The sequence below is a fragment of the Artemia sp. Qi Xiang Cuo genome, chromosome 13, assembly GCF_049724085.1.
Source record: "Artemia sp. Qi Xiang Cuo chromosome 13, ASM4972408v1, whole genome shotgun sequence".
NCBI lineage: Eukaryota > Metazoa > Arthropoda > Branchiopoda > Anostraca > Artemiidae > Artemia > Artemia sp. Qi Xiang Cuo.
The window spans coordinates 35,464,322-35,489,778 of NC_142806.1; the positions used below are offsets into that span (position 1 = coordinate 35,464,322).

General features: G+C 34.9%; 1 protein-coding gene across 1 annotated transcript in view; it reads left to right on the forward strand.

The window, feature by feature from the left end:
* The window catches only part of LOC148945230 (uncharacterized), a 440,269-nt gene that overhangs the window by 317,710 nt on the left and 97,102 nt on the right, over window positions 1–25,457 (forward strand). The window contains exons 12-15 of the mRNA XM_089098750.1: window positions 8,553–8,824; window positions 11,462–11,523; window positions 14,503–14,681; window positions 19,757–24,052. Of these exons, the coding sequence (XP_088954876.1) occupies window positions 8,553–8,824; window positions 11,462–11,523; window positions 14,503–14,681; window positions 19,757–24,052 (4,809 nt within the window). The remainder of the gene's footprint in view (window positions 1–8,552; window positions 8,825–11,461; window positions 11,524–14,502; window positions 14,682–19,756; window positions 24,053–25,457) is intronic.

Genomic DNA, 25,457 nt, shown 5'->3' on the forward strand with positions numbered 1-25,457 from the left:
AATTTCGTTTTTCTTTTTAACTGTTAGAAATGAGGATTCTTTGTCTAGTCAAAGTTTTTTTTTGCTTTGTGTTCAGTCCACACAACAGAACAACGCAATTTATACAGCAAAAGGAAAAGGCTCAACAAAACAACAGAAGCATGCAATCATCTTCTGAACCAACTAAGATCTATTTAGAAAATGGATTTTGCTAATTAGCAGAACCTGCTGAGTTTAACAGAGGTGATTTTGAGCCGACGATGCAATGTAATGCTTTTTTGACTAACACAGCCTAATTCTTCTATGATGACAATGTTAAAATAATTTTGTTCGTTTCAACTTTGCTCTTTATAGCAATTGCTTCTGCTGCTTTCTTCTCATGTTTTCTATATTTTCCTTAAGAATTCGACAATAAAGCTGCCCAATAATTCTGCCAAGCAACGTTGACAGTTTTCTTGTGAGCAATATATAGATGGTACTGCATGCTTTGCATACCATAGCTATAAACTACAAGTTGCTATCTAGCTGGGGGCTTATCCAGAAACTGACTCTTCATATGGATTAATGTCTAAAAATTACGAAAATATTTTTTGCCACCTAACTCATGACAATTTTTAGAAGCCAATTTGAGCAAGGCTATACTAAAATGCTCTAAAGAGAATTCTTCATGTGCTAAAACATGAGCAAAATACACAAAATTCTTGATAGGTTTTCAGTGCTTCTTGAAAGTGATAATTGGTATTGAATCTCCCTTTTAATTTTTTTTCCACTCTCTCTTAAATTCATATGGTCAAATTGGCCTCCGAATGGCTTATTTTCTTTTTTTTGGATTATGGTAGAAATCTTTCAGGATAAACTATGTCCTTTTTATTACTTAATGCAATTTTGTATTTAAAAGTAAAGTACTTTCCAAATATTCCCACAAACCCTCATATAAGCTCTTTTGGCACTAATAAGGCTGAGCAGCTTCTCAAGGAATTGTTTTCCTGTCTTCCCAAGGAAACAAAGCTTGCAGGAACGTATGTACAGCCAGAATTAGTTCTTCAGAACTGGTTATTAAATTTTAACTCATAATCGTTCTCTTATTAAGATTTTTAAAATGTTTTTAGTTAGAAATAAGAAAACCCTTCAAAAGTTAATTCACGTTTGGCTTATGGGTTGGCTTTCCCTCAGTTGGGCTACCATTATTGAGAGCCTGATCCCAATGCTAGCCTAACCTTTCTTACCTTCCTGTGCCACAATATACGATACAGATCTGTCCCTAAGAGTTTCATTTACCAAAGCCTCTCGTCTTCATTCTACCGAAGTTTTTCAATACCCTTGCATAAGAAGGATTCTTCAAATCTATTATGCAGACAAAAACCCAATTAGCGAGACGCACCACCGCTGCTACAGTATTTAGTTAACTTCCGGTGTAGTTAAGGTATAAAATATTCGTTTATCATATACATAGAAAGCCTTCTGATGGTTTCATTAAATATTTTTTTAAACCTTCTGTTAGAATGACAGAGGACACCAAGTGGTCAAACAAAAGCTGGTTGAATACTGCTCAGAATGACTTGATCTAATTGGTTGGTTTTGAGATTTTGGTAGATGATAGGATAGCTGCTGACCCCAATTTGCTGGGAACTTTGCTTACTACTACTACTACTACTAACAACTCATCGCAGCACCAAGCCGCCTGAGGCCAAGACAGATACGCACGCTCCTCCACCCCAATCGATCCAAAGCCTCCCTTTTTACACCCGCCCATGAAGTTCCAATGTCCTTTAAATCTTCCTTTATGACGTCCTCCCACCCCAGACGGGGACGCCCTGCTTTACATTTAGCCATAGATGGTTGGCCGAAAAGAACAATCTTCGGCAATCTGTCATCCTTCATCCGCACAAAATGCCCTAACCACCTCAACCTTTCTTTCATTATAAACTTAGAAAGCGGTATTGAACCACATTTTTCGTATAGCCTATTGTTTGAAATACGGTCAGTCAGCCGGGTACCCAGAACAATCCTTAAGCAATTTCTCTGGAAAACATCTAGCAAATCTTCATCCGCTTTTCGGAGCGTCCATGCTTCAGAGCCATATTTGACCACTGTCATCACTGTAGCTTCTAAGATTCTAATCTTGGTTTGCAGACTTATCTTACTATTCTTCCAGTCTTTTTTTAACTGTGAAAAAACACCCTGAGCCTTGGCTATTCTATTTTTAACATCTTCACTGCTCCCACCATCTTTACTAATAATACTACCAAGGTAAGTGAAGCTTCCCACCTGATCAATCTTTTCATTACCCAACGTCACCTTTTCATCTTCACTTATTCCTAGCCTTAGTGACTTAGTCTTCCTAACATTAATTTTCAAACCAATACTAGCACCCTGAACTCGCAAAACCTCTAAAATTTCATTCATTTTGTTCACACTTTCTTCTAGGATACTTAAATCATCAGTATAATCCAAGTCCAGGAGACATTTTCCTACCCATTTGACTCCGTGGTCTCTCATTGCCTTTCCTGTGTTCCTTAAAACAAAGTCCATCAAAATAATCCATATAAAGGGGGATAGAACACAACCCTGCTTAACTCCTGATTTAATACAAAACCAGCTGCTAACCTCATTTCCTACCTTAACCGCAGCAGTGTTATTCTCGTACATAGCACTGATCACTTTAATGTATTTGTCTGGTATACCATACAAGGATAAAACCTTTACTAAAGCTCCTCTATCAACCGAATCGAACGCTTGCTCATAATCTATAAAACTGAGGACCAAAGGTGTTTGAAAACTTAGGCACTTCTCAATTATTAACCTAAGAGTGAAAATTTGGTCAACACATCCTCTACCTTTTCTAAAACCTCACAGAAATTGATATCTTAATGTTAAAGCAGAAGTCTGTATACCGAGTGGGATGACTAGTCGATGTCTTATATAAACGAAACAAGAAAATAAAACAATCAGCACTCTTTCTGCTAAATAATGTATCACTATTGCACAATTTATGAAAAAAGTAGTGACAGTTACTTAGCTACTAGACATAGTGGTAAACAAGCATCTGTATATCTTTATCACTGAAAGACGACACGTGTCTCTCATTACATATTGTTTGACATCATTATCAATTCAATTTTTCAATTTATAACTGGGATTTATTTTACTATATACATAAAAAACAAACAAACAAAATACCCCCAGAAGCAAGCTTGTGCGGGGGTAATCCCTTCTAGACGCATAAAAAATCATAATAACAAAATAACATCAAAAATAATAACTCTTTTCAATTAATATTAATACAAATACAAGTTCTGCCCTCCAACTAAAAAACTAATACTAACATAATATACCTATACCCTTGACACTAAACACGTAACCCCCCCCCCTTTTTAGCCAATTCATTAAAAATAATAAATTACTAAACAATACGATCTCAATAAACTACGGAACAGCAGCAGGTCATCCACACATTTAAGTTCCACTGGTAAACTATTCCAAGCACTCGGACCGGCATGACGGATAGAAAAAAATGATCTTGTCGCTTGCGGAATCGGTCTTCGAAATTCTTCCAAATTTCTAGTTCCATGCTCATGAACATCACCCCCACTCACAAACATTCCCTTAAAACAAACAGGAACACTAACATAAAGATACTTAAACATGAACTGTGTTTTATAAAATTTAAAAAGACCCGATACCGGTAGAATCTTCAGCGTCATAAACTCATTACGAACAGATGATCCTCTATTATCCTTACCAATCAAAAGCCTTATTGCCGAATTTTGTAGTACACGCAGGGGCAGAAGATGCGTTCCAAAAGTAGACGACCATACTGAAGAACAATATAATAGATATGGATGTACAATTGAAAAATACAATAATCTTAATATACTAGTTGGGAGAAAATTTTTCAGTTTACGCATAATTCCAACATTACGTGCAAGTTTCACAGACACACAATCAATATGATCTACAAAACTTAAAGTTTCATCAATAATAATCCCCAAATATCTAACACTCCTCTTTCGTGGAATCATTGATGTACCATTACTTAAATTATTCACCCATGGGTAATAACTTGGAGATCTGCTATATATCAATAAACTAGACTTATTACAATTAAGTTTTAACCTATTACTTCTCATCCACCTTTCTATATTCTTAAAACCTTCTCGTAATTGCGACATCAATTCATTCTCAGTCCTACCACATACGGTTAATTTCGTGTCGTCAGCAAACATAACTAGGGCTTTACTAGGTTTAAGTGCCTCTAGAGGAGGTTTAATAATAGTATACAACCCATCAACTGCACTTGACAAATCATTTATATAAATAGAAAACAAAAGTGGGCCTAGGGGTGATCCCTGGGGAACTCCACAATTTATAAATCTACTGTCAGAACGTGCATCATTAACCTCCACAAACATTGACCTTGAATTTAAGAATGATTCTAACAACTTCAAAGCATTTCCCCTAATACCACAATTTTCTAACTTCATTAACAAAATATCATAAGATACAGTGTCGAACGCTTTCGCAATATCCAGAAAAATTGATGCAACTTTAAGGTTATTGTCCAATGCATCATTAACATATGTAGTCAAAAACAACATTGCATGCTCACTAGAATAACCTTTTCTGAAACCAAATTGATTTTGATAAAAAAACAAATTCTTTTCAAGATACTTTTCTAGCCTTATATATACTAGCTTCTCGAAAATTCTAGCAATAACTGGTAGCAGCGAAATGGGACGGTAATTACTTATATCATTTTTATCACCCCCTTAAATATTGGAACAATCTTCGCTCGTTTCAAACACTTTGGAAACACACCACTTTTAAAACAACCATTTATTAGTGAAACCAGTTGTTTAATAACACATTGAAGAACAAACTTTAGCACTCTTATAGATATTAGATCAACACCTGAAGCTTTATTTTTCATAGCCATTATTACATCTGTTATTTCACTTTCCGTTACCTTAGTCATTAAAATAGAAGTATCACAACTGGGAGGAAGATATTGATCAAAAGTACCATCACTCCTATCATAATATATAGATCCGGCAACATTATTACCTACACTAGAAAAATAATCACACATCTGATTGGAAAGTTGAACTGGAGTTTGATCTGACTGAAGATTTGGCAACGTAACTCTTCTCTTGCCAATAAGAGGCCTGAGGAGACTCCACGTCTTTGCCGGGTTACCCTCACTCTTTTTAAATTCTTTAGCTAAATACTCAATTCTAGCCTTCCTCAATAATTTATTTAAAGCAACATTATACTTACGATAAATTTGCTGGTTTAGTACGCTTGCCTCAATTATACTCTTTTTATATAATTCATGGCGCCTTTTCATAGATCTAAGAAGACTACTGGTAATCCACGGTTTTCTTGCAGAATCATATTTACTCTTGTTTTTTTTTTTACGCATTAGGTCCGTTTTGTTTGTTCAACTGTGGGTGATGAAGAAAAAATATGAAATTTATGAATGGGGCACATGGACTCTTTGAAAGATTCTCTTTGATTCGTGAAGGACTCTCTTTGCTCATTGGCTCAGGCCAAAAAAGGGACTACCGCACTGGATTCTTTGTATGTTAGTTCCTTGCTAGCATTCCTAAATTATCATGGCTGTGTACGATAGCTGATTTAGACAGAGCCTGGAGAAATAACTAAGTAATTTGCAGATATCGAACTCTGTCGATTATTTAGAAAATATAAAAATAAGAACAAAAATAACCTGTATCTGCAACTAAAGATAAAATTAACGCAACAAAATGGTTAGCAAGGAAGAAGAGTTGTACTGTTAAAAACTTGCTGTTATGAATTATTGTTTCATTATAAAATATTTTATGAAAGATAGTTTAATTTAGAAATATATGACAATAGACAATAAAAAAATATTCTATTTATAAAAATAGAAATAACAATGTTTGCTTGACTCTTCATAATATGGTTTACTGAAACCTAAATTAAAGATAATGAAGAACAAACTAACTAATGAAATAATAGCACAAGGAAAATAAAATATTCTATGGAAGATCATCATTTATCTTTAGGTAGCGAGACTCGATGTCTTGCTGTCCAGGATAGAAGAACAATGAAACTGAGAAACAGAAAAAAACAACAGTTTATTTGTACTCTCATTCTAAGCCAAGCTCTCTTGCTAACAAGCTCCCATTACAAAATCTCTCTTTTCATTTGTCATCAACTCGCTAGGATTAAGCCTCCTAATGCTTTACAAGAATACATTCCAATATAATATCCTCCAGAAAATGCTACATATTGTTTACAGTTTAAACTTATTTTAAAAAAAATGTAGCTAACACATCTTCCCCTTTATTTTCTACTCAAAGGCGCAGTTTATAAAACTCTTACCCCAAATCCATATCTAGCGATATCCTTTTTTGTTCTATATGGAGCCTTTCCTTGATTAAATAAAAAAAGTTTTTTTAACTGAAAGTAAAAAGCAACAGTAAAACTTAAAACGAACAGAATTTATTCCATATATGAAAAGGAATGTCCCCTCCTCAACGCCTCGCTCTTTACGCTAAAGTTTGACTCTGTATCAAAACTTTATTTAAAAAAAAAACTTTAGCGTAAAGAGCGAGGCGTTGAGGAGGGGACAGCCCGTTTCATATACGGAAAAATTTCTGTTCGTTTTAAGTTTTAATGTCGCTCCTTACTCTCAGTTAAAAAAAACTTGTTTTTGAACGTTTAATTGATTTTCTGAACGTTTTGGGATTAATGCAGCTTTGATTTTCGCTCACCGTACATGAAATTCGCATATTAATTTTACTTTTTTTTTACTAAAAGGATTTCTCGAAATTTTGTTCTGACGTATCTTACGTAACGAACTTCTATATTCGTATATTTTTATTACGTATATTAGGGAGTTCGCCCCCTAGTCAATACCTCGCTCTTTACGCTAAAGTTAAAATTTTCTTCCAATTCTTTAAGAATGACCCCTTAATCACAAAGGCCGTTAATTAGAATAAATAGCTCTGATGAAAGTAAATAAAAAACTTTAGCGTAAAGAGCGAGGTAATTACTAGGGAGCGAACCAAATCATATACGTAATAATTTCTGTTCGTTTTAAGTTTTGATGTTGCTCCTTACTTTCAGTTGAAAAAATTGTTTTTTTTTAAATTTAATTTCTTATCGTTTTTTAAATAATTCTGGGAAATTTGGCGCCCCCTTCATAGCAATGTCCCTTCCCTCATGAAAACTTCCTCCATGGAAATGTCTTCCCACGTAACACCCGACCCCACCCCCACTACCAGAAAAAATACCCCCTGAAAACTTCTGTATACTTCCCAATAACCAATACTATATGTAAACATTGGGCAAAGGTAATAACTTGCAGACTTTCCCCTGGGGACTATGGGGGATTAAGACATAGGTGTTGAATTTTTCGATCATGCTGAACAAAATGGCTATCTCAAAATTTTGATCGGGTGACTTTGGGATAAAAATGAGCGTGGGCGGGGGCCTAGTTGCCCTCCAATTATTTTGACCACTTAAAAAGGGCACTCGACCTTTTAATTTTCGTTTGAATGAGCCCTCCTGCGATATTCTTGGACCACTGGGTCGATAAGATCAGCCCCGTAAAAAAAAAAAAAAAAAAAACAACAACAAATAAACATGCATTCGTGATCTTTCTTCTGGCAAAAAATACAAAATTCCACATTTTTGCAGATAGGAGCTTGAAACTTCTGTAGCAAGGTTCTCTGATACGTTGAAACTGATGGTGTGATTTTCATTAAAGTTCTATGACTTTTAGGGGGGGGGGTTCTTTTTTTTCGAAAAAAGGCAAATTTTCTCAGGCGCATAACTTTTGATGCTTAAAACTAAACTTGATGAATTTTATATATTTGACATCAGCATAAAAATCTGATTTTTTTAAATGTATCTATTGGTATCAAAATTCCGTTTTTTAGAGTTTTGGTTACTATTGAGCCGGGTCGCTCCTTACTTACAGTTCTTTACCACGACCTGTTTGATGACTAATGTTTGATAAAAGGAAGAAAGTCTGGTGTCTTCGACATCCAGCTAGGTTGTGAATATCTATTACATATTTAGTTATTTTATTTTTATTTATTTTATATTATTCGTTGGGGTGGAACGAGTGTTAAGGATGGCTGGTAGTGATTATGTAAGTAGGGTATTGTAAAGGGTGATGTTTATCCATACAAGTTCATAAATTCGGGTCTGTTGTTAATATCTTCATTTCTTTTAATTAAACCTTTTTCCCTAAAAAAAAGGCTAAAATAAAGTTTTACTGCATGCTTGGTTGGAATCACAAGCGGTTCAGATAACGAAGGCAGATAGCTCAGGCCTCATTGGGACAAATGTCTACACAATATTGGCAGCAGTATCGAAAAATATCACAATGTTTGGGTGCTACGTAGCATTAAATTTAACTTAAACTTATATTCATTTATTTTATTTGACACAAAATAATTCCTTTTTACTTTCAATATTACAAGTACTGTGTAAGGGTCTATTAAAATGTATTAATGTTTCAGTGCAAACAAATTATTTTAAAAACTATATATAAAGCAGCTAAACTTTTTGTCTCTTAGGAAATAGATATCCCTATCGTCCAAGTGGTGGCCGAGGAGCATCAAACGGATACGTTTCCGAGCCAGAGCTACAGAACGTTGACTACGACTCAGACGCAGGATCATCCCGGTACGGAACACTTGACAGGCGACGTTCACGTGGGGCGAGCAGAGAAGTAGATATTCAGAGAAATACTAGTCCTATATACAAGAACCAGCCTGGAAGAATCGAAGACTACGTTCCAGGGAAATCATCGGTCTCTGAAAAAGAATTAGAACAACAAAGGTTTCAGGTATTAAAATTCATGGCCCAAGTTTTCTTTGGATGGGGCTGGAATGGGGGGTTTTCAAATAGTGTAATTAGAAGAGGTGGTTGGGAGTTGGGAGCTTGACCCCCCCCCCTTCTTACCCTATTATTTCGAAAAAAATAAACTATTGTAAGCACATAAATGCCATTGCACTCCTTAAAAGCAAATATAAAAATCAACCCTCCCTCTTGTAACTAAGGCGATTTTGCACTTATGTGAAGTATAAGCTTTGAATATTTATGGGTTTTGTAGGGCACAAATGAGTTTTTTTATGGTTCAGATGCCCTAGGAATTTTTTAGGGTAGCTCAGCTCAGGTAAATCATCACTTTTTGGGCGTTACTTTCTCTAATATTTAATCAAAATCAAATGGAAAGCCAAAGAAAGGAATTGGAAAAAGATTTACAGACAAATCAGTAATATAGCTTATAGCATTTACTCTACTGATACAATACTCCCCTCCAGCAATCAAAAAATTTGCCTACTTTTCAATTCAACAATTCTAGAAAAATCCTTTAGTGACTAGCCTTGACTACAGAAACTATGTAAACTAGGTGAAAAATTGTGTGGATACTTTTAAGACGAATGAAGGTTGGCGGGTTTGTCCTCCCGGGAATAAAATCCCTGAAAGGTAATCTTTTCGTATCGAATGAAAAATGAAATAATTAATTTTGTGTTTCCAGAATTCACAGCGAAAATTTTCTAGAAATTATGATGAGAAGCTTGATACTGCCCATTGCATTTTAGCTCTATTAAGTTCGGCAAATATATCTATATATTGAAGGTTCCTGTTCAACTTTTACCATGATAGTGCCAACATTTGTTTGAAACTCGTTTATAGTGTTGTCCAAAATGCCGACAAAGCAATTTTAGCCTTAGTATGAAGTGGTTGCACGCATACACAGGATGCAGCCACTCTGGGAAGTCAATTACTTACCTCATCGAAAGAAGTTATTTTGGGTAGCTATGGCCCTTTAGTAACCCCAAATTAGGATCTGTGGTGAGCAGGTACTTACGAATTTAAGAGGAGAAGCTATCACCGTCTTGGAATGTGTGACCAGATAAAGCCTCGCATGGGATTATGTTACCATGTTAGATACAACAAAAACCTATAATTAATGAAACGAAAGGAGCTATAGTTAGTTTTCTTTGGTCGAATTACAACCCATTCAAATTTAAAAGCTTTTTACTAAATATTTAAGAGCAGTAATAGTTATAACCATTTAAATTGACCATTTTAAAGCAGTGTAAAACTCTTCATTTGTAAGTCTGAAAAAATATATGTGCAGATTTGGTTCCATGCGAATTTGTAAAGTATAATTACGCATACCTAGAACGAAAATCTAATTGCCCCTGTAAGCTAGGATAAGAAGTCTAAGATTGTGTGCCGTTTTAATCATGTTTAAGACCATAAAAGTAAGACTTTCCAACTTTCATCAAGAATAATTTCCATAAAATTTAAAATTCAAGCAATCATAAAAGCTCCTATCTGTATGGTAATTTGTTATATATATGTCATGAAATTTTGATAGACTTTATTTTCCAAGACTGAATTGCCGATTGTGATTCAATTAAGCGCAGATTCTTTGCTGCATAGAGTAATCTTTCTTTCATACTTTATTGCTTGTTGTTTTTTATCGGTTTAATTCAACAGAAAATGTGAAACAAAGAGTCTAGAGCATCGTTCCCTGCAAGGTCGGGCAAAATAGCAAATATTACAGAGGAGCAAGAAAAATCTATAAATTCAATAGGATAAGGAAGAAGAACGAAAGAAAATAAACGAAAAGATAAAAACAAAATACTATTCAATCAGAACCCAAAAAATTTGTCTCTAGCGGTAAAAGACTGAAAACTGTGAGCCGAGCCAAGAAGTATGCTCCGACACGCAATCAAAGAATAGATATCGAATCTTAGAGACGGAGTAAAAAGGATTTGAATGTTGTACGTATTTCGAAGATAATAAAAGGATTGAACAGAAGCAAAAAAAAGCGCATTTAAGGAGCTTTGGAAGTTCAACATGGAACTAAAAAAAAAGTTACAAAATGTGAAAGAAAAGGTATAAATTAAATCAAGATTAAGTAAGGGTTTGGTTACCGATTTACTCGTTTCCATGTTAATGTGTTTCGCTTTATCAAAAAATTTTGGAAATCAAATCAAAGAAGTAAAAGTTAACATCTCTATAAATGGGCAATAGGAGACATGAAGCAGTAGAACAGGAGTATCAGATTAAAAAGAAAACTTGTATCAGCTTGTTTTCAATTGCAAACATTCTACAAATTTTCATTTAAATGAAATTATTACGCTGCTTATAAGATAGGTTTTTGTCAAGATGAATTTCTAAAGACCATGAAGTTCCAACCTCCACGTTTTAGCTTTGTTTGCTTAACCACAGATATAAGTTAATTTAAAATCAATATTAGAACCATTTATGTACCTAAACAACAGTAAGAGATTCTTCGTTTCTTATTGAAGCTTTTTTTTGTATATTTTTCCAAAAACAGAGGGAAAAGATTTCTTTTTATAGTTGCTTATATTTGCTCATACAGAGAAGTTTGTATTCCAAAATGTTTTTGAAATGTCTCTTAATATTTGCCGACTATTTAAGATCCTTACTGTGATTTCAGGTGTCTTCGTCGGCTCACAGAGGTGGCAGATACCAGCCCCCCTCAAATTCATTCACTGCTTAGTAAGTAATATTTTAATTTAACTTGTGCTTCTAGTTGGGTCCAGATTCTTTGGATAAGATGAACTAATCGTCGATGAGTATGAAAGCTTATGTTTGCATTCATATTTTGTGAAAATCGGTTTGTTTATTTATCTATCTCATTGAGATACATAAATTGGTTAAATTATTATGAGGTGTGTCACGGTTCCAAATTTATTGATTATCAAAAACGTCATATTTTTAATGTTTACGTTTAGTTTCTTTAAGTTTGACTACTCTTTTGCTCTGTTCTAATAAAAAAGTAAACGATATCGTTTTTATTTTCGTGAAATTCTGTAACGTTTCTTTCAATAAAACTCAAATTATAACCGTATTTACTATTTAAGATTTAAAGAATATTTAGTACATTTTCTAAATCTAGGATTCTTTTTTAATTTCATCCTTGAATTTCGCTCTTTTGGAGTTAAAACCTCCGCATCGGCCCTCAGTTGGAAAAATATATTGATATCTGTTAAATTTTGGCCGAAATATGACTTCGGTAAAATTTTAAATGCTAAAATTTACCTAAACTCCTGATAAAATATAACCAAAACCCTCAGAAATCCTTGATTACTGACTTCGTTAATAATTTGACACTATTTTCCAGATATTTGCTTATGTGTCTTGATTTCGAACTTTTATAGTGCAATACTGGCCTCAGATTTACAATCAACAGCCTCAAAACGTCAGCTTCGGTGAAAATCAGACACAACAGGGAGTTTTGAACGAAGCGCAAACACTATCGACTAAAGGGTCCCCGAATGATCGTGAGTCAAAATAGGCACAACATCCGTATGTCTGTGGATTCTAGGAGAAGGGGATTTGGAGGTTCCATGGGTCTAATTGTCGTTACTTAGGACCCTTAAATCATACAAATTGTAGGTTCCTTTTATGATCCTGATTTCCACGAGATGTAAGATGTCTAACTTTCTATTAAAATATATCTATAAAGGTTGGGCCTTCATCCAGGACTTCACTTATTATTTGGCCCTTGGGGGCCAAATTTTCTGAGTAAAATGAACATTTTTAATTTTTAGTTTTTATGGGATATGTTAGGCATTGGGGGGAGAGAACAAGGGATCAGTTTTGATTCTTTAAAAAGCACTAGAATTATAATTCGCAATTGAATTAGCCCTTACCCAACTTTCTACAACTATCCATTATACATGATATCCCTAGGTAATAAAAATAATTCACTTTATTGATTGCTCTTTACTAAGACACTATTCTGTGGACTGTGATTAGCTAGGGTTTAAACAAGAGAATAGTAGAAAAGTTAAATGCTAGTTCCCTCAAAGGTATTTTGTCCTAAGCTACCGTCTCTATACCATTGTATCGTTGTGACTTCCACAGGTTTTTACTAGGAAATAAATTATCTAACTGAGAAATATTTCATTATATATAGTACGTGCACACATTGTAATTATGATTTATCTTAGTTATGTAAAGGCATTTATTTTGCTATCATACGTCCAGCAAAGATTTGTTTATATAATGCATATGCTTTCGGAGCGTATCTCTCATACTGCTACACCCTTCCTTGGTCCCCCCCCTGTCCTTAGAATTCCTTGATCTGTGACTGGCGAGTTCTAATGGAAAATTCTATTTTGCGATCGAATAACAGTCCTAGCTACACTCGGATGAATTTTGCTAACGTATTTACTTTCCAACTGTCCTAATCAAACAGTTCGTGGTAACAAACTGTAAGTAAGGAGTGATGCGGCTCAAGAATAACCGAAACTCTAAGAGACAGAATTTTAATAACAATGGATACATCAAAAGAATCAAATTTTGATGCTTATGCAAAATATATAAAATTCATCAAGCTTAATGTTACCTATCTACAGTTACGAGCCTGAGAAAATATGCCCAATTTTAGAAAAATAGTGGAGACAATCCAAAAATAGTAAGTCATCTTTATGACAATCACATCATCAGATTCAGCATATCAGAGAACCCTACTGTAGAGCTTTCAAGCTCCAATATACAAAAATTCCGGATTTTGCATTTTTTTTTTTTTGACAGAAGCAAGATCACGGATGCGTGTTTTTTTTGTTTTTCTTTTTCCTAGGGGTGATCGTATCGAACCAGTGATTTGAAAGATCGGAAGAAGGCTCATTTTATCGGAAATCATAAGTTCTAGTGCCCTTTTCAAGTGACTAAAAATATTAGAAGGGCAGCTAGACCCCCTCCCACGCCCCTTTTTTCTCAAAGTCGTTTGATCAAAATTGCGGGATAGCCATTTTTTCAGCAAAGACAAAAGATCTAGCAATTATGTCTTTGAGGATGACTTGACCCCTCGAAAGCCCCCAGGGGAAGGCTGGAAGCTATAAACTTTGCCCATTGTTTACGTATGGGAAGTATACAGATATTTTTTTTTTCTGGGGGGGGAGAGGATTTTTTCTGTTTGGGGTATTACATAGGAGGATCTTTCTATAGGAGAATTTTTCGCGAGGGAAAGAAATTCCCAGTAATACTGGGAGCTGGATTTCCCAGTATTATTTAAAAAAACGACCAGAAATTAAATTAAAAAGAACCAAGTGTTATCAACTGATAGCAAGGAACGACATTAAAACTTAAAACGAACAGAGATTATTGCGTACATGAGGGGGCCATCTCCTACTCAATACCCCACTCTTTGCACTAAAGTTTTTTAGAACTTTAAAAAAAGCTTTTTATTCCAATTAAACAGTCCTTGTAATTCAGGAGTCATTCTTAAATAATTGGAACAAAATGTCAAACGTTAGCGTAAAGAGCAAGGTATTGAGGACTGGGCAACCCCCCTCATATATGTATTAATTTCTGTTCGTTTTGAGTTTTATTGTTGCTCCTTACTTTCAGCTGATTTTTTGTTTGTTAATTTAATAGTTGTAGAAGCTAAACGTGTTTATGACTTTCTTCAATGTTTCAAATCAAAGCAAATTCTTTTCCAAACTTTTATAGTCAATACTTTGTTTGCAGTGCTTTGAAAGAGTCGGGCTACGAAAGTGATTCTCAACTCTTTTTTCGAAAGCGTAACGAGGGTGGAATTCAAACTCCTACGCCTGACAACAAGGAAGCTAGATACCTGTATAAAGAAATTCAAAAAGGAGGTGAAGTTCCTTTATGTGGATTAAGAAAATCTCTTCCTGAAAAGCATGGTGAGAGTTTATTAACCCTAATGAATTTGAAAATTCAATTTGACATTCTTGAATATGAACAAAAGAAGAAAGTTTTTTTTTAACGATTATATAGATTATGCTAAAAGGACTAAAATCCACTTTTCCTGATTGCGAAATATTCTGTCTTGTAATGCTAAAACAAAACTTGTATAAAAACGAGGACTAATTCTTTAGTAAATATCCTTGTTTATCAAACAGAATAGAAGTCAAAACACTTGATTGACACTGATCTATGTTGCGTTTCCCCGGAAATAAGAAAACATAACATTTAACAATAAAGCTTGGCTGTTGAATGTTAGATACTTGTTTTCGGCCCCAATTTAACTAAGCCAGTAGTAGAATACACTAAATTAAACTATCACTACTCAAATAACCAAACAAATAACCAAAATAACCAAAATGTTGGACATTCCTTACAATACACGACAAGTTTGTTAATATCAAAACCAGCAACGTTTCTTTTCCTTTCTTTTTTCTTTACCAGATAGTTTCAGCTGGTATTTTTCTCAATGGATTATTTTTTTTTCAGTTTTTCTGTTCTTCTGCATAGTATACCCCTTCTAACAGCAAATATATGCGGTCCTGTTATATCTATTTGATAAACTAGAAGGGGGCATGAAGTAAATAATTTGAATATTTGTACGTAGATTTGCTATTTATCAGAAAATATACCCCTCCCTCCATAGAAAAACATACCGGAGTTTATTAAATTTAAGCTTCTGCGGAAAATTATAAACCTTTTTTATACTATTTAAACCTCCTTGGAATGCATTATTTAAAATGAGTCTAATAGAATCGGTTCAAGGTTTAAACAATGGCTGAATATACTTGTTTTCAACGGTCGATAACTTGAATCCCAGTTCCCCTAATTCAATGTTCACTTGTTTTTAATGGTTTCTGTAAGACTATGTACATTTTTTGTATATGGAAGGAGGCTCGAGAAAAAAAATTTTCTTGAGAAGTTTTCTTGGTTTGTTCCTATATTGTTAAATTTTATAATTCTAAAGTAAAAAAGCTCAGAGCCTGTATCCTAAGCCAGCATTTAAATATCTAAAAAAGGGAGATAATTTTAGTATTATTTAATAGGTAAAATTTACGGTATAGTAAAGTTGGGAATGCTGTAACCGAGATAGGTAAAAATAAATAGGAAAGGCAGGGAAAGATAGATACACTCTGCACTATAAGAAATGTCAAATTGGATTTCACATTTCTTCTTTGAGCTTGAAATTGATTATTTTATGCTGTTTTTTATACTGAAAATCTAAGCTCCTTTTCCACAGCTGCTAACTGTATGTATTATTGCACTGCGCTCGATTGTACACATGCACTGCTTATAAACTGCTCTGATTCTTCAACGAAATTTCTTCATCATGACGATACAACTCTTTGAAAATATGTAGCGAACTGAAGTAAAATATTGAGGAAAGGGCCACTGCCTCGCAAAGTATTCTTTTTTGTTTTATTGACAATCCTGCATTGTTTTCTGTTATTCCATTCTGATCCTTCTGAAAGCTGGGTATCTTCATTTTATAAATTTACTATTAAAATTATAGTTATTTTTGAGATCCATGAAAGACAAAACTTAATACTTCTTCTTTGGTAGTTAAAAAATTATCATGTGAAATTTTTTTTATCAAACCAAGATTTGTATTCAAATTCAAAGTTCACATGCTCTAGGTTCAAGATCCTGCGGTTTGATCCGCTATTCCTTATCTAATGTGGCTCTCTAAGATGTTTAGAAGACGTTTTGCCAAGGTTCTAGATCACTCTTTTTCTATTGCAGGAATAGTTGCCATATTGAGATTCTTGTTGCACCATTGCCCCAGATATAAATCTAGGTTCACACCAATTATAGCATGTGGAATCCTAGCAGGTTTATCCCATTTTTAAATTGTAAACAAATATCTTGCATATCGCAAACTACGTGCCATATTCAAACTGCCATCATATGAATTAAAATCGAACTGCCACCAAGCCATGGCTAATTGGAGAAAAAGTCAAGACAGATAGTCTGAGCGATAGGCAAACCTGGCATATACCCTTTTCAGGATTGTATAAAAATTATGTCATTTTCACTTGTTGATAGGTAGTCTATCATCCGTCCATCCTAGGGCAGAACTAAAGTAGATTGTAATAGAACTAGGGAATGATCGAGATTTTTGGGTTGACTCATGACGGATCATGTCTACTGGACTTGTATGCAAAACGGGGGACTGAATTTGCTTGGACTCCACAGGCGAACAAGTGACCTAAGCCTAATAAGCTTGCCCGCTTAGAGTCTCAGGTGGACTACTAAGTTATAGGATTGACACTTGGTCGACAAGTCCCCTGGACTCGCAGGCGAGCCCTATTAGGCTTTGTAATAGACGCTTGTTTGCATGCGATTCATGGCGACTTAACGGTCATATGTCGAGTTCTATAACTTGGTCAACCTGCCTGAGACTCTAGGTGGGCGTGCCCCTCCAAATGCTAACACACAAGTATTTGTCCAATATGAGAGTCATAGCTATTCCCGCCACTTATCCTTGCCGTTTACCAAAACACTTGGAAAACTATTGGTCTCCCCGTTCCCCAGCGAGTCCAGGCGATTTGTCGATCATGTGTCGATCCTAAAACATGATAGTCCGTGTTTTGAATATTGTCTCCCCTATTATATATTTACCCTACTATTTGAACATTAAAAGAATAATTGATTTTCCCCTGTTCCAATATGAAACCTTATTGAGATTACTACAATCTTTCAATTGTCGTCTAAAACAATATTAATATAATTTTATACCTTCCTTTTTCCAATATAAGAGAGCAAATTTTTTCTTCTTTGTTACAGTGAGACAGTTGGGGTAGTTGACAACTTTGGGACTGAAATACAGCTTTTGTTTCTATTTTTATTGATTTTGTCGTTTTTCTTTATTTCCTGTAATCATAACTATTTTCTATTTATATGTTTTAAACAAGAATAACCGATAGTATGAGTTATGTTGGTTTCTGGACTCCTAATTTCCAGAGTTTTCAGATGGTTCTTAGTTATTTCTCTAAAATGCCTTATCCTCTAGCTTTTATTACAATTTTCACTTGGGGTTTTTCAATTCATTTATACAACTAAACATCAAGTTTAGTTTTACTCATCAAAAGTTATGCGCCTGAGACAATTTGCCTTATTGTCGAAAAAGGAGGAAACACCCCGTAAGAGTCATAGAACTTTAAGAAAAATCACACCATTAGATTCAGCGTATCAGAGAACCCTACTGTAGAAGTTTCAAGCTCCTATCTGCAAAAATGTGGAATTTTATATTTTTTGCCGGAAGAAAGATCACGGATGCGTGTTTATTTTTTGTTGTTGTTGTTTTTTTCCCCCAGGGGTGATCGTATCGACCCAGTGGTTGGACTTGGACTATCTGTTGTCCGAGTCCGTTGATTTTGAATTGAAGTTATCAAGTATTTTGCAATAGTTTGCATAGGTTACATCAAGACATGGCTGATTGTAGGCAGAGAAAAGCCAAGACAGATAGTCCAAGTAATTGCTAGATAGTCCTAGAATATCGCAGGAGGGCTCATTCGAACGGAAATTGAAAGTTCTAATGCCCTTTTTAAGTGACCCAAAAAAATGGACGCTCATTTTTTTCCCAAAGTCACCCGATCAAAATTTTGAGATGACCATTCTATTCAGCATGGTAAAAAAATACAATAACTATGTCTTTGAGGATGACTTAATCCCACAGTCCCCGGGGGAAGGTCTGCTAGTTATGAACTTTGCCCAATATTTACATATAGTATTGGTTATTGGGAAGTATACAAACGTTTTCAGTAGGATTTTTTCTGGCAGTTGGGGGGGGCGGTCAGGTGTTACATGGGTAGATATTTCCTTGGAGGAAGTTTTCACGGGGGAAGGGACATTGCTATGAAGGGGGTGCCGGATCTCCCAGCATTATTTAAAAACGATCAGAAATTAAATAAAAAAACAAATTATTTTTCAACTGAAAGTAAGGAGCAATATCAAAACTTAAAACGAACAGGAATTATTACGTATATGATTAGGTTTGCCCCCTAGTCATTAACTCGATCTTTACGCTAAAGTTTTTTTTTGTACTTTCATCAGAGCTATTTGTCCTAATTAACGACCTTTGTGATTAAGGGGTCATTATTAAAGAATTGGAACACAATTTGAACTTTAGCGTAAAGAGCGAGGTATTGACTAGGGGACGAACTCCCTAATATATATAATAAAAATATACGAATATAACGTAGATAATTTCGGAGACCACACTGCCTTTCCATGACGATAAATAAAAGTTCAAATAGGGATATAGAATATATACGAAAATAGAAGTTCATTACGTAAGTTACGTCAGAACAAAATTTCGAGAAAGACATTTAGCAAAAAAAAGTAAAGCTAATATGCAAGTTTCGTTTTAATTATTCATGTACGGTGAGCCAAATTCAAAGCTGCATTAATTCAAAAACGTTCAGAAATTAAATGAAAAACAAGTTTTTTAACTGAAAGTAAGGAGCGACATTAAAACTTAAAACGAACAGAAATTATTCAGTATATGAAAGGGGCTGTCCCCTCCTCAACGCCTCGCTCTTTACGCTAAGGTTTTTTATTGTTTAAAAAAATAGAATTGTGAGACAGAGTTAAACTTTAGCGTAAAGAGTTGTTTTTATTTAATATGCATAAGGACCGTAGTTCTATAGATATAGCGAACAGTAGTGATTTTTCTATATGAAACATTTTGAAAATCACCAGTGTGAATAAAATGTATTTTTGAAATGTAGGTTTTGACGGATCCAGGTGAAGCATCTCAGTATGCCATTTTATTTTATGCTAGGTTTTTATGATTTTAAGGGATTTTTATTTTCACAGTAGAGCACTATAATTGAACTGAACACTAGAGGTGGCATGTTATTCACTTTTTTTTCCGCTTATGGTCTGGGTTGCGTGTCAAATAAAGCATGGGATCAAATCTCTGCTCAGCATAATCACTTTCTGGTAGAAAGAGGCACATCAACCACCATGACTGAGTCGAACATTCGTTCCTGATTTATAAATCTTATAGGAGTGGCCTATTCAAGTGAAGAATCCCTGGTGAGGCAGCGAAGAGAATTTATCAGACGAAATAATACCTGTTATCCTGGAAGTAGAGCATCCCTCTTCTTTGTAAGCCACTCTCGGCCACCTCCATACATAAATCCGCCACCTGCTCCTCCACCACTGGTTAGGTATTCAAAATCCTTTCGACGTTACAACAATAGGAAAAATCAGTTTGTAATGGCTGAAAGTAGTGAATGGAGATCTCCATCTCCTAGTCTAAGTGTCCCTGACTTTGGTAAGGATTTACCACAGAGAACATTTTCCCCGATTATACCTGATATACCATTTATCGATGAAAGCGAGCCAGAAATCTTTTTTAATTCAAGTGTAGGTGAACTAACTCCTAGTGATAGAAACATGGAATCAATTTTGGTATTCGACAACAACTTGAAACCTGAAGCCAAAAATGAAATGGCAAAAGATTCTAAAACTATAAATCATGTTTCAAACGATGAAATGCGAATGATGCTTCAGAAGAGACGAGAAAAAATAGAATTGGATTTAATAAGCCAGCAAATTCAAGAATGCATTCAGGAAGTCAGGGACAGCAATGAAGATCAGAAAATAACAATTGCTACTAATGCCCCATTGTCATCATCGAAGGAAAGTATGTGTGACCGGCCAAACGAAAAAAAGAAAACAATACAAATTATTGTCACCTATTCACCAAAGGCTACTGAAATACTCGGTCGTGGAAAAGAAACTAATCTTAATAGTTTGTGTGTGAAGAGTAACACTTTAAAACAGTCAAAAAGCTTTGATGACCTAATTAATAGTAAAACTTTGGACAAAGAGTTTAGAGAGATGCTTGAGGAATCCGAGAAAATGGAAAAACAACCAGAATTATCAGACAAGCAAAAATATGTCAAAAGAGGTGCAACGCATACTGAGACAAATATTGACGACATTTTAAGTTTAGAAAATCTTGAAGACAAACCAAAGACCATAATAGCTGCTCCTATGACGAAAATACCTATTTCGAAAGGTGAAAAAAATGAATACATTGAACTTGAGGGTACAAAAGAGACAATTAAAAATAAACAAGTAAGAGATTCTGTAGATGCACCAAGCACTTTCGTAAAGTCCTATCTTCCATTGAGAAAACGTGGTAGATTAACCGCAAAATCTGATCCATGTTTAAACTCTTTTCTTATAGGGAAAAAACCAGTTTCAGAATCTGTTTTTCTTCGTAACAGTTTCTCAAACGACGACTCTTCTGCCCAGAATTTGCAGCGACCTAGCTCCAGAGATGTGTCTCCCGCGAGAGTTAGTAAAAAGTTAGGGCTAGTCATACAGAAATTACAAGCTAAAGCTAGCCGTGAAGAGAAATATGCTAAAGACAGTACACAAAACTCGGAAGCTCAAACCAAAGATGATTTTCATATTTTAAAATATGGTAAACTTAACAATGATGAAACACTAAAACACAAAGCATTACTGTATTATTCTCTTAAGGAACCAATGGAGCACAAAGTGCGGATGCAAATTCCATTTGAAAGAAACAAAAGTCTCGTTGAAAGCCCTGAATACGCTCCAAACCACGAGCTGAAAGAAACACGGAAAGATGGTTTCATATTTCAAAGTTCAAAAAAAGATGGTGACAGCTGGTCGGAAGATGGCAAGGAGATATTAACAAAGAAAAGTTTTGAAGTAATTCAAGATAGAATAGGATTAGAAAATTTAAGTAAAGATTTTCCCGATCATCGTTCTTTTAAACCTTCTAGAACGTTTGCAAATGATTTGGCCAAGAAAAATCAAGAACCTAACAGGGTTGCAGAATTGGTACTTCAAGCTGAAGCCTCCCCACCTTGTAAAAATAGTAAAGTCATTCCAGCTTGGAATGAATTTCTTTTCAACAAAAAAAGGTTTAACACCGTCCCAACTTCAGTTGTAAGACCATCTCGTCGTGATTCTCTTTACAGTTTACTAAGCAGCTGTAGTACCAATGTTTCTCCATTACCAAAGAATAGTGAAGAATACAAGCAGTATATCATTCAGCTACGCCAGACTGGGAGGAAAGATGACAAATTTTCTAGGCTCCAGACCCTGTATTCAAATCTTGAGAAGATATGTAATCTTGAAAAGGCAGCAAGTTGTAGCGACTTGCATTGCCTGAATAGCGATGGTATTATTGATTTTGAATCATGGACCCGAATGCGAAAGAAAGAGAAGGCGGAAAATGAGCTCAGAGATATTAAGACACAAATTTGGAAGTCTCAAGATGAAAAAGAAATATTTGTTTTTGCGAGAGATGTCAATAGACTACGCTGGAAAGGTGATTCATCGCTTCGCATGAAAGACAATTCTGTCTCTGAATTAAGAAAGCAGCTTGAAACCAATCCAACCAATTATTTAGATTTCAAGCCGAAAACCTTGCGCAAGAATGAATTGAAGGGTATGCGTGGTATGCTGGAGAATTCAATCACAAAATCAATGTACGTCCCTTCGTTTGAACTGCGGAGTAGTCTCTCGTCTGATCAGGTGTCTTCTTTAAAGGATCAACTGAATGAAGTTTACTCAAATGCATTCAAGCCAAATAAAAAACAAAAAGATTTTAAAATAACTGGTTGTGTTCCTGTTGACTATGATTCATCGAAGACCAAGGGGGAAATGGATATTTTAAGAGATTTCCATAATAACTTTCAGCTTGTACTTGAAAAAGAATGTAAGCAAGGTATTGGGTTTGTCAATTATTTTCCAAATAATTTTGAAATGATAGAAGCTGAAAAAAATGAGCTATCGAAATCCTTAAGTCAGGAGCTAAAGCATAAACTTAGTATGAAATACGGAGGCTCCAGGGGTGTATCAAATATTCAAAATCTAACGTATGTTCTACGAAAACAAGATTCACATAAAGAACCGGATAATCACGACAGCTCAAGCAAATCAAAATCTCAACATCTACAAGATATTAATTCATCTAAAAAGTCAGGAGAGAATACTTACGTAGCAACTGCATCTGTTAGACCCTTTCCAATCGATGGTTTATTTCAGCCTCATTATATTCCAGAAAAATCAGTTTCTTCAGTAGATTTGTTGGATAGAAAAATATTTTCTTCACCCGCATCTGAAATAAGGAAAGGAACTCCACTCCCTAGCAGAAAGACATCACCTGTAAGAAATTTCTCTCCACGAAGTCGCCGAGCTAGAAGCATGTCTCCGGGAAACGCTTCAACCTACCAGGACTCAAAGTACAACCGCTCCTATATAAATATAGTCAAGATTGGTGATGTTGAGAAATTGAAAAACAAGTTCAGTGATTCAAGGCCTATTCATTTTGGCACATTTCCCCGAATGAAAATTAATACGTCGATGAAAGAGGCTCAAGAAAAAATAATTGAGGCTAAGTCGACTACCTATTCGAAGGTCGTTATCAAAAATCACGAAGTAGCAGATCTCAATTGGATTAAAAGTAGGATCAATAAGAAAAATTCTGAGAAGAATGCCAAGTGCCAGAATGACGTTGATCCTGCGCAAATTCCTCCTTCATCGGGAAAATCAACTTCTTTTGATATTGCAGGAAGATCTTCTGATGATAAAGTCAAGCATAGTCCTATTGGGGTAAATCAAGTAATTAGATCCTTTGACAGAAGCTGCGTTAAAAATTTAAGCAACGAAATTAAACCTGAAAAACTGACTCCAAATGGTTTATATATCCCAGGTAAAGTGGACCCTAGCCATGTGAATGCAAAACAATTATTTAAGTCTAAAACTTATGATATCATTGATTCGACAGCCTCTGCCCCACCATCTTTAGATGATAGTAGACAAAACACTGTATTTAAGACCGAAGTACAAAAGCTCTGCCAGGACTATGAAAAAAAGGCGCAAAAATTATCTTTAATGGGACAAATATTTACTTCTACACCAACGATAAATGAACTTGAGAGTTTTCAACCACTTATGAAAACACTAAAACCTTTCAATTCTACTACGAAAGGTCAACTAGATGATACGTTAAAAAAATGTAAATTATATGCATTGAATATGGACGTTAAACTGGAAAAAATAAAAAAGAAAGTGTCTGATAGTTGCCACAGGTCAAAGAAAAAGGCGAGAAAAGAGGTGCTCCCAAAAATCTATGCTTATGACCCTACTATTCACCGACCAGCGTACAGATATACACCAAAGCCTCCAGAATTTGAACTACCTTCTAGGCCTCCTCTTCCACTTGAAGAAGTGATTCCAAGCTCTGAAATGTTCAAATCAGTTCTGAATGCGGCTCGACCACGACCTCCAGCAAGGAGCACTTATAAAGCAGGTTATTATTAATTTAATCAAATTCAAAAAGTGTTGTTATTCGAAAAATTCATTAAGCATTTTTGGCACAATATGTGAGAAAAGCTACTAAAAATCAATAGTAAAGCAAATGAAGTTGTTCCAATTTAGATAGATTAATTAAAAAAACTTTTTCACAAAATGAGTTTTTCAAAGAAAAGTCCATTAAACAAAAAATGAGCAAAAATAAAATCAAATAATCTACCAAGCGTGAAACTACCACAAATCAGCATCGATAAATATATGAAACCAAAAACGAACAGAAATTACAGTAAATAACCGAGTCAAACTCAAAACTCGGTTATTTATTGTAATTTCTGTTGAGGAGTTCTGTTGCTTACTTTTCTGTATGGAGAGAAGTAAGAAGAAAAGTAATGGAGTTCTTTACTTTTCTTTGAAAAACTTATTTTGTGAAAAAGTTTTTTTAATTGATTTCTGTTCGTTTTATATTGACATAGTCTTTTCAGGGAAAAAGAAAATAATACTTTAAATCTTTTCGTTTTTTTTAAGAATTTATAGTTTGGCCTGCTATTTGTATGCTGGAGAAAAATTTTCAGCCATTTTTAACTACATACCCCCTTCTAAAAATCTGGACACAAATAGTAGTGGTTAATTTACTTTCATACCTCCTCTAGTTGACCTGAAATGGAAAACTTGATACCATTAGCAAAAAATCTGTTTACTTTCTTTGATAGCTTGGATACACTTACGCTATTTTGATTTGGTTAAATTTTAAGAGCAGAAGTAGCCCCGAAAGTTTGAAAATAATACCCTCAATCGTTCTTGAGATACTGCTGAGATGCCTTATTGGGAATTAGCATTAACTCAGTGCATTTTGATTTAATCTTAAGGCAACGTTTAGTTTTTAAACATAAAGGAAAATGGGAGGGTGGGCGTGGGAGGGGGATTAGTTTCCCTCCAATCACCTTCGACTATTAAAAAGGGTATCAATCCTTTCTATTTTCAAGCGTATGAGCCCTTTTCGAAGTTCCTACGACAACTCCTTCGATACGAAGTTCCCTGGTCTAAACAACAACAACAACAACAAAAATAATACATTATACCAACGTCGATCTTTACTATAAAAATGTCAAGCCTTCCAATAACTTTCAATTATTAAAAAGGGCAATGGGCCATTCGATTTCCAATCGAATGAGCCCTTTTTGAGTTTCTACGACAACCCTTTCTATAAACACCTTATTTGCCCTCAGGGCATAAATTAAAACCCTTACCCTAAGGGCTGTGAGGGCTCTCTAATCACTTTCAACTATTAAAAAAGGAACTAGCCCTTTCATTTTCCAATCAAATGAGCCCTTTTGAAGTTTCTAAGACAACACTTTCAATAAAAACCTTAATGCCGCTAGGGCATGAGGGGCGTCAACCCCTGC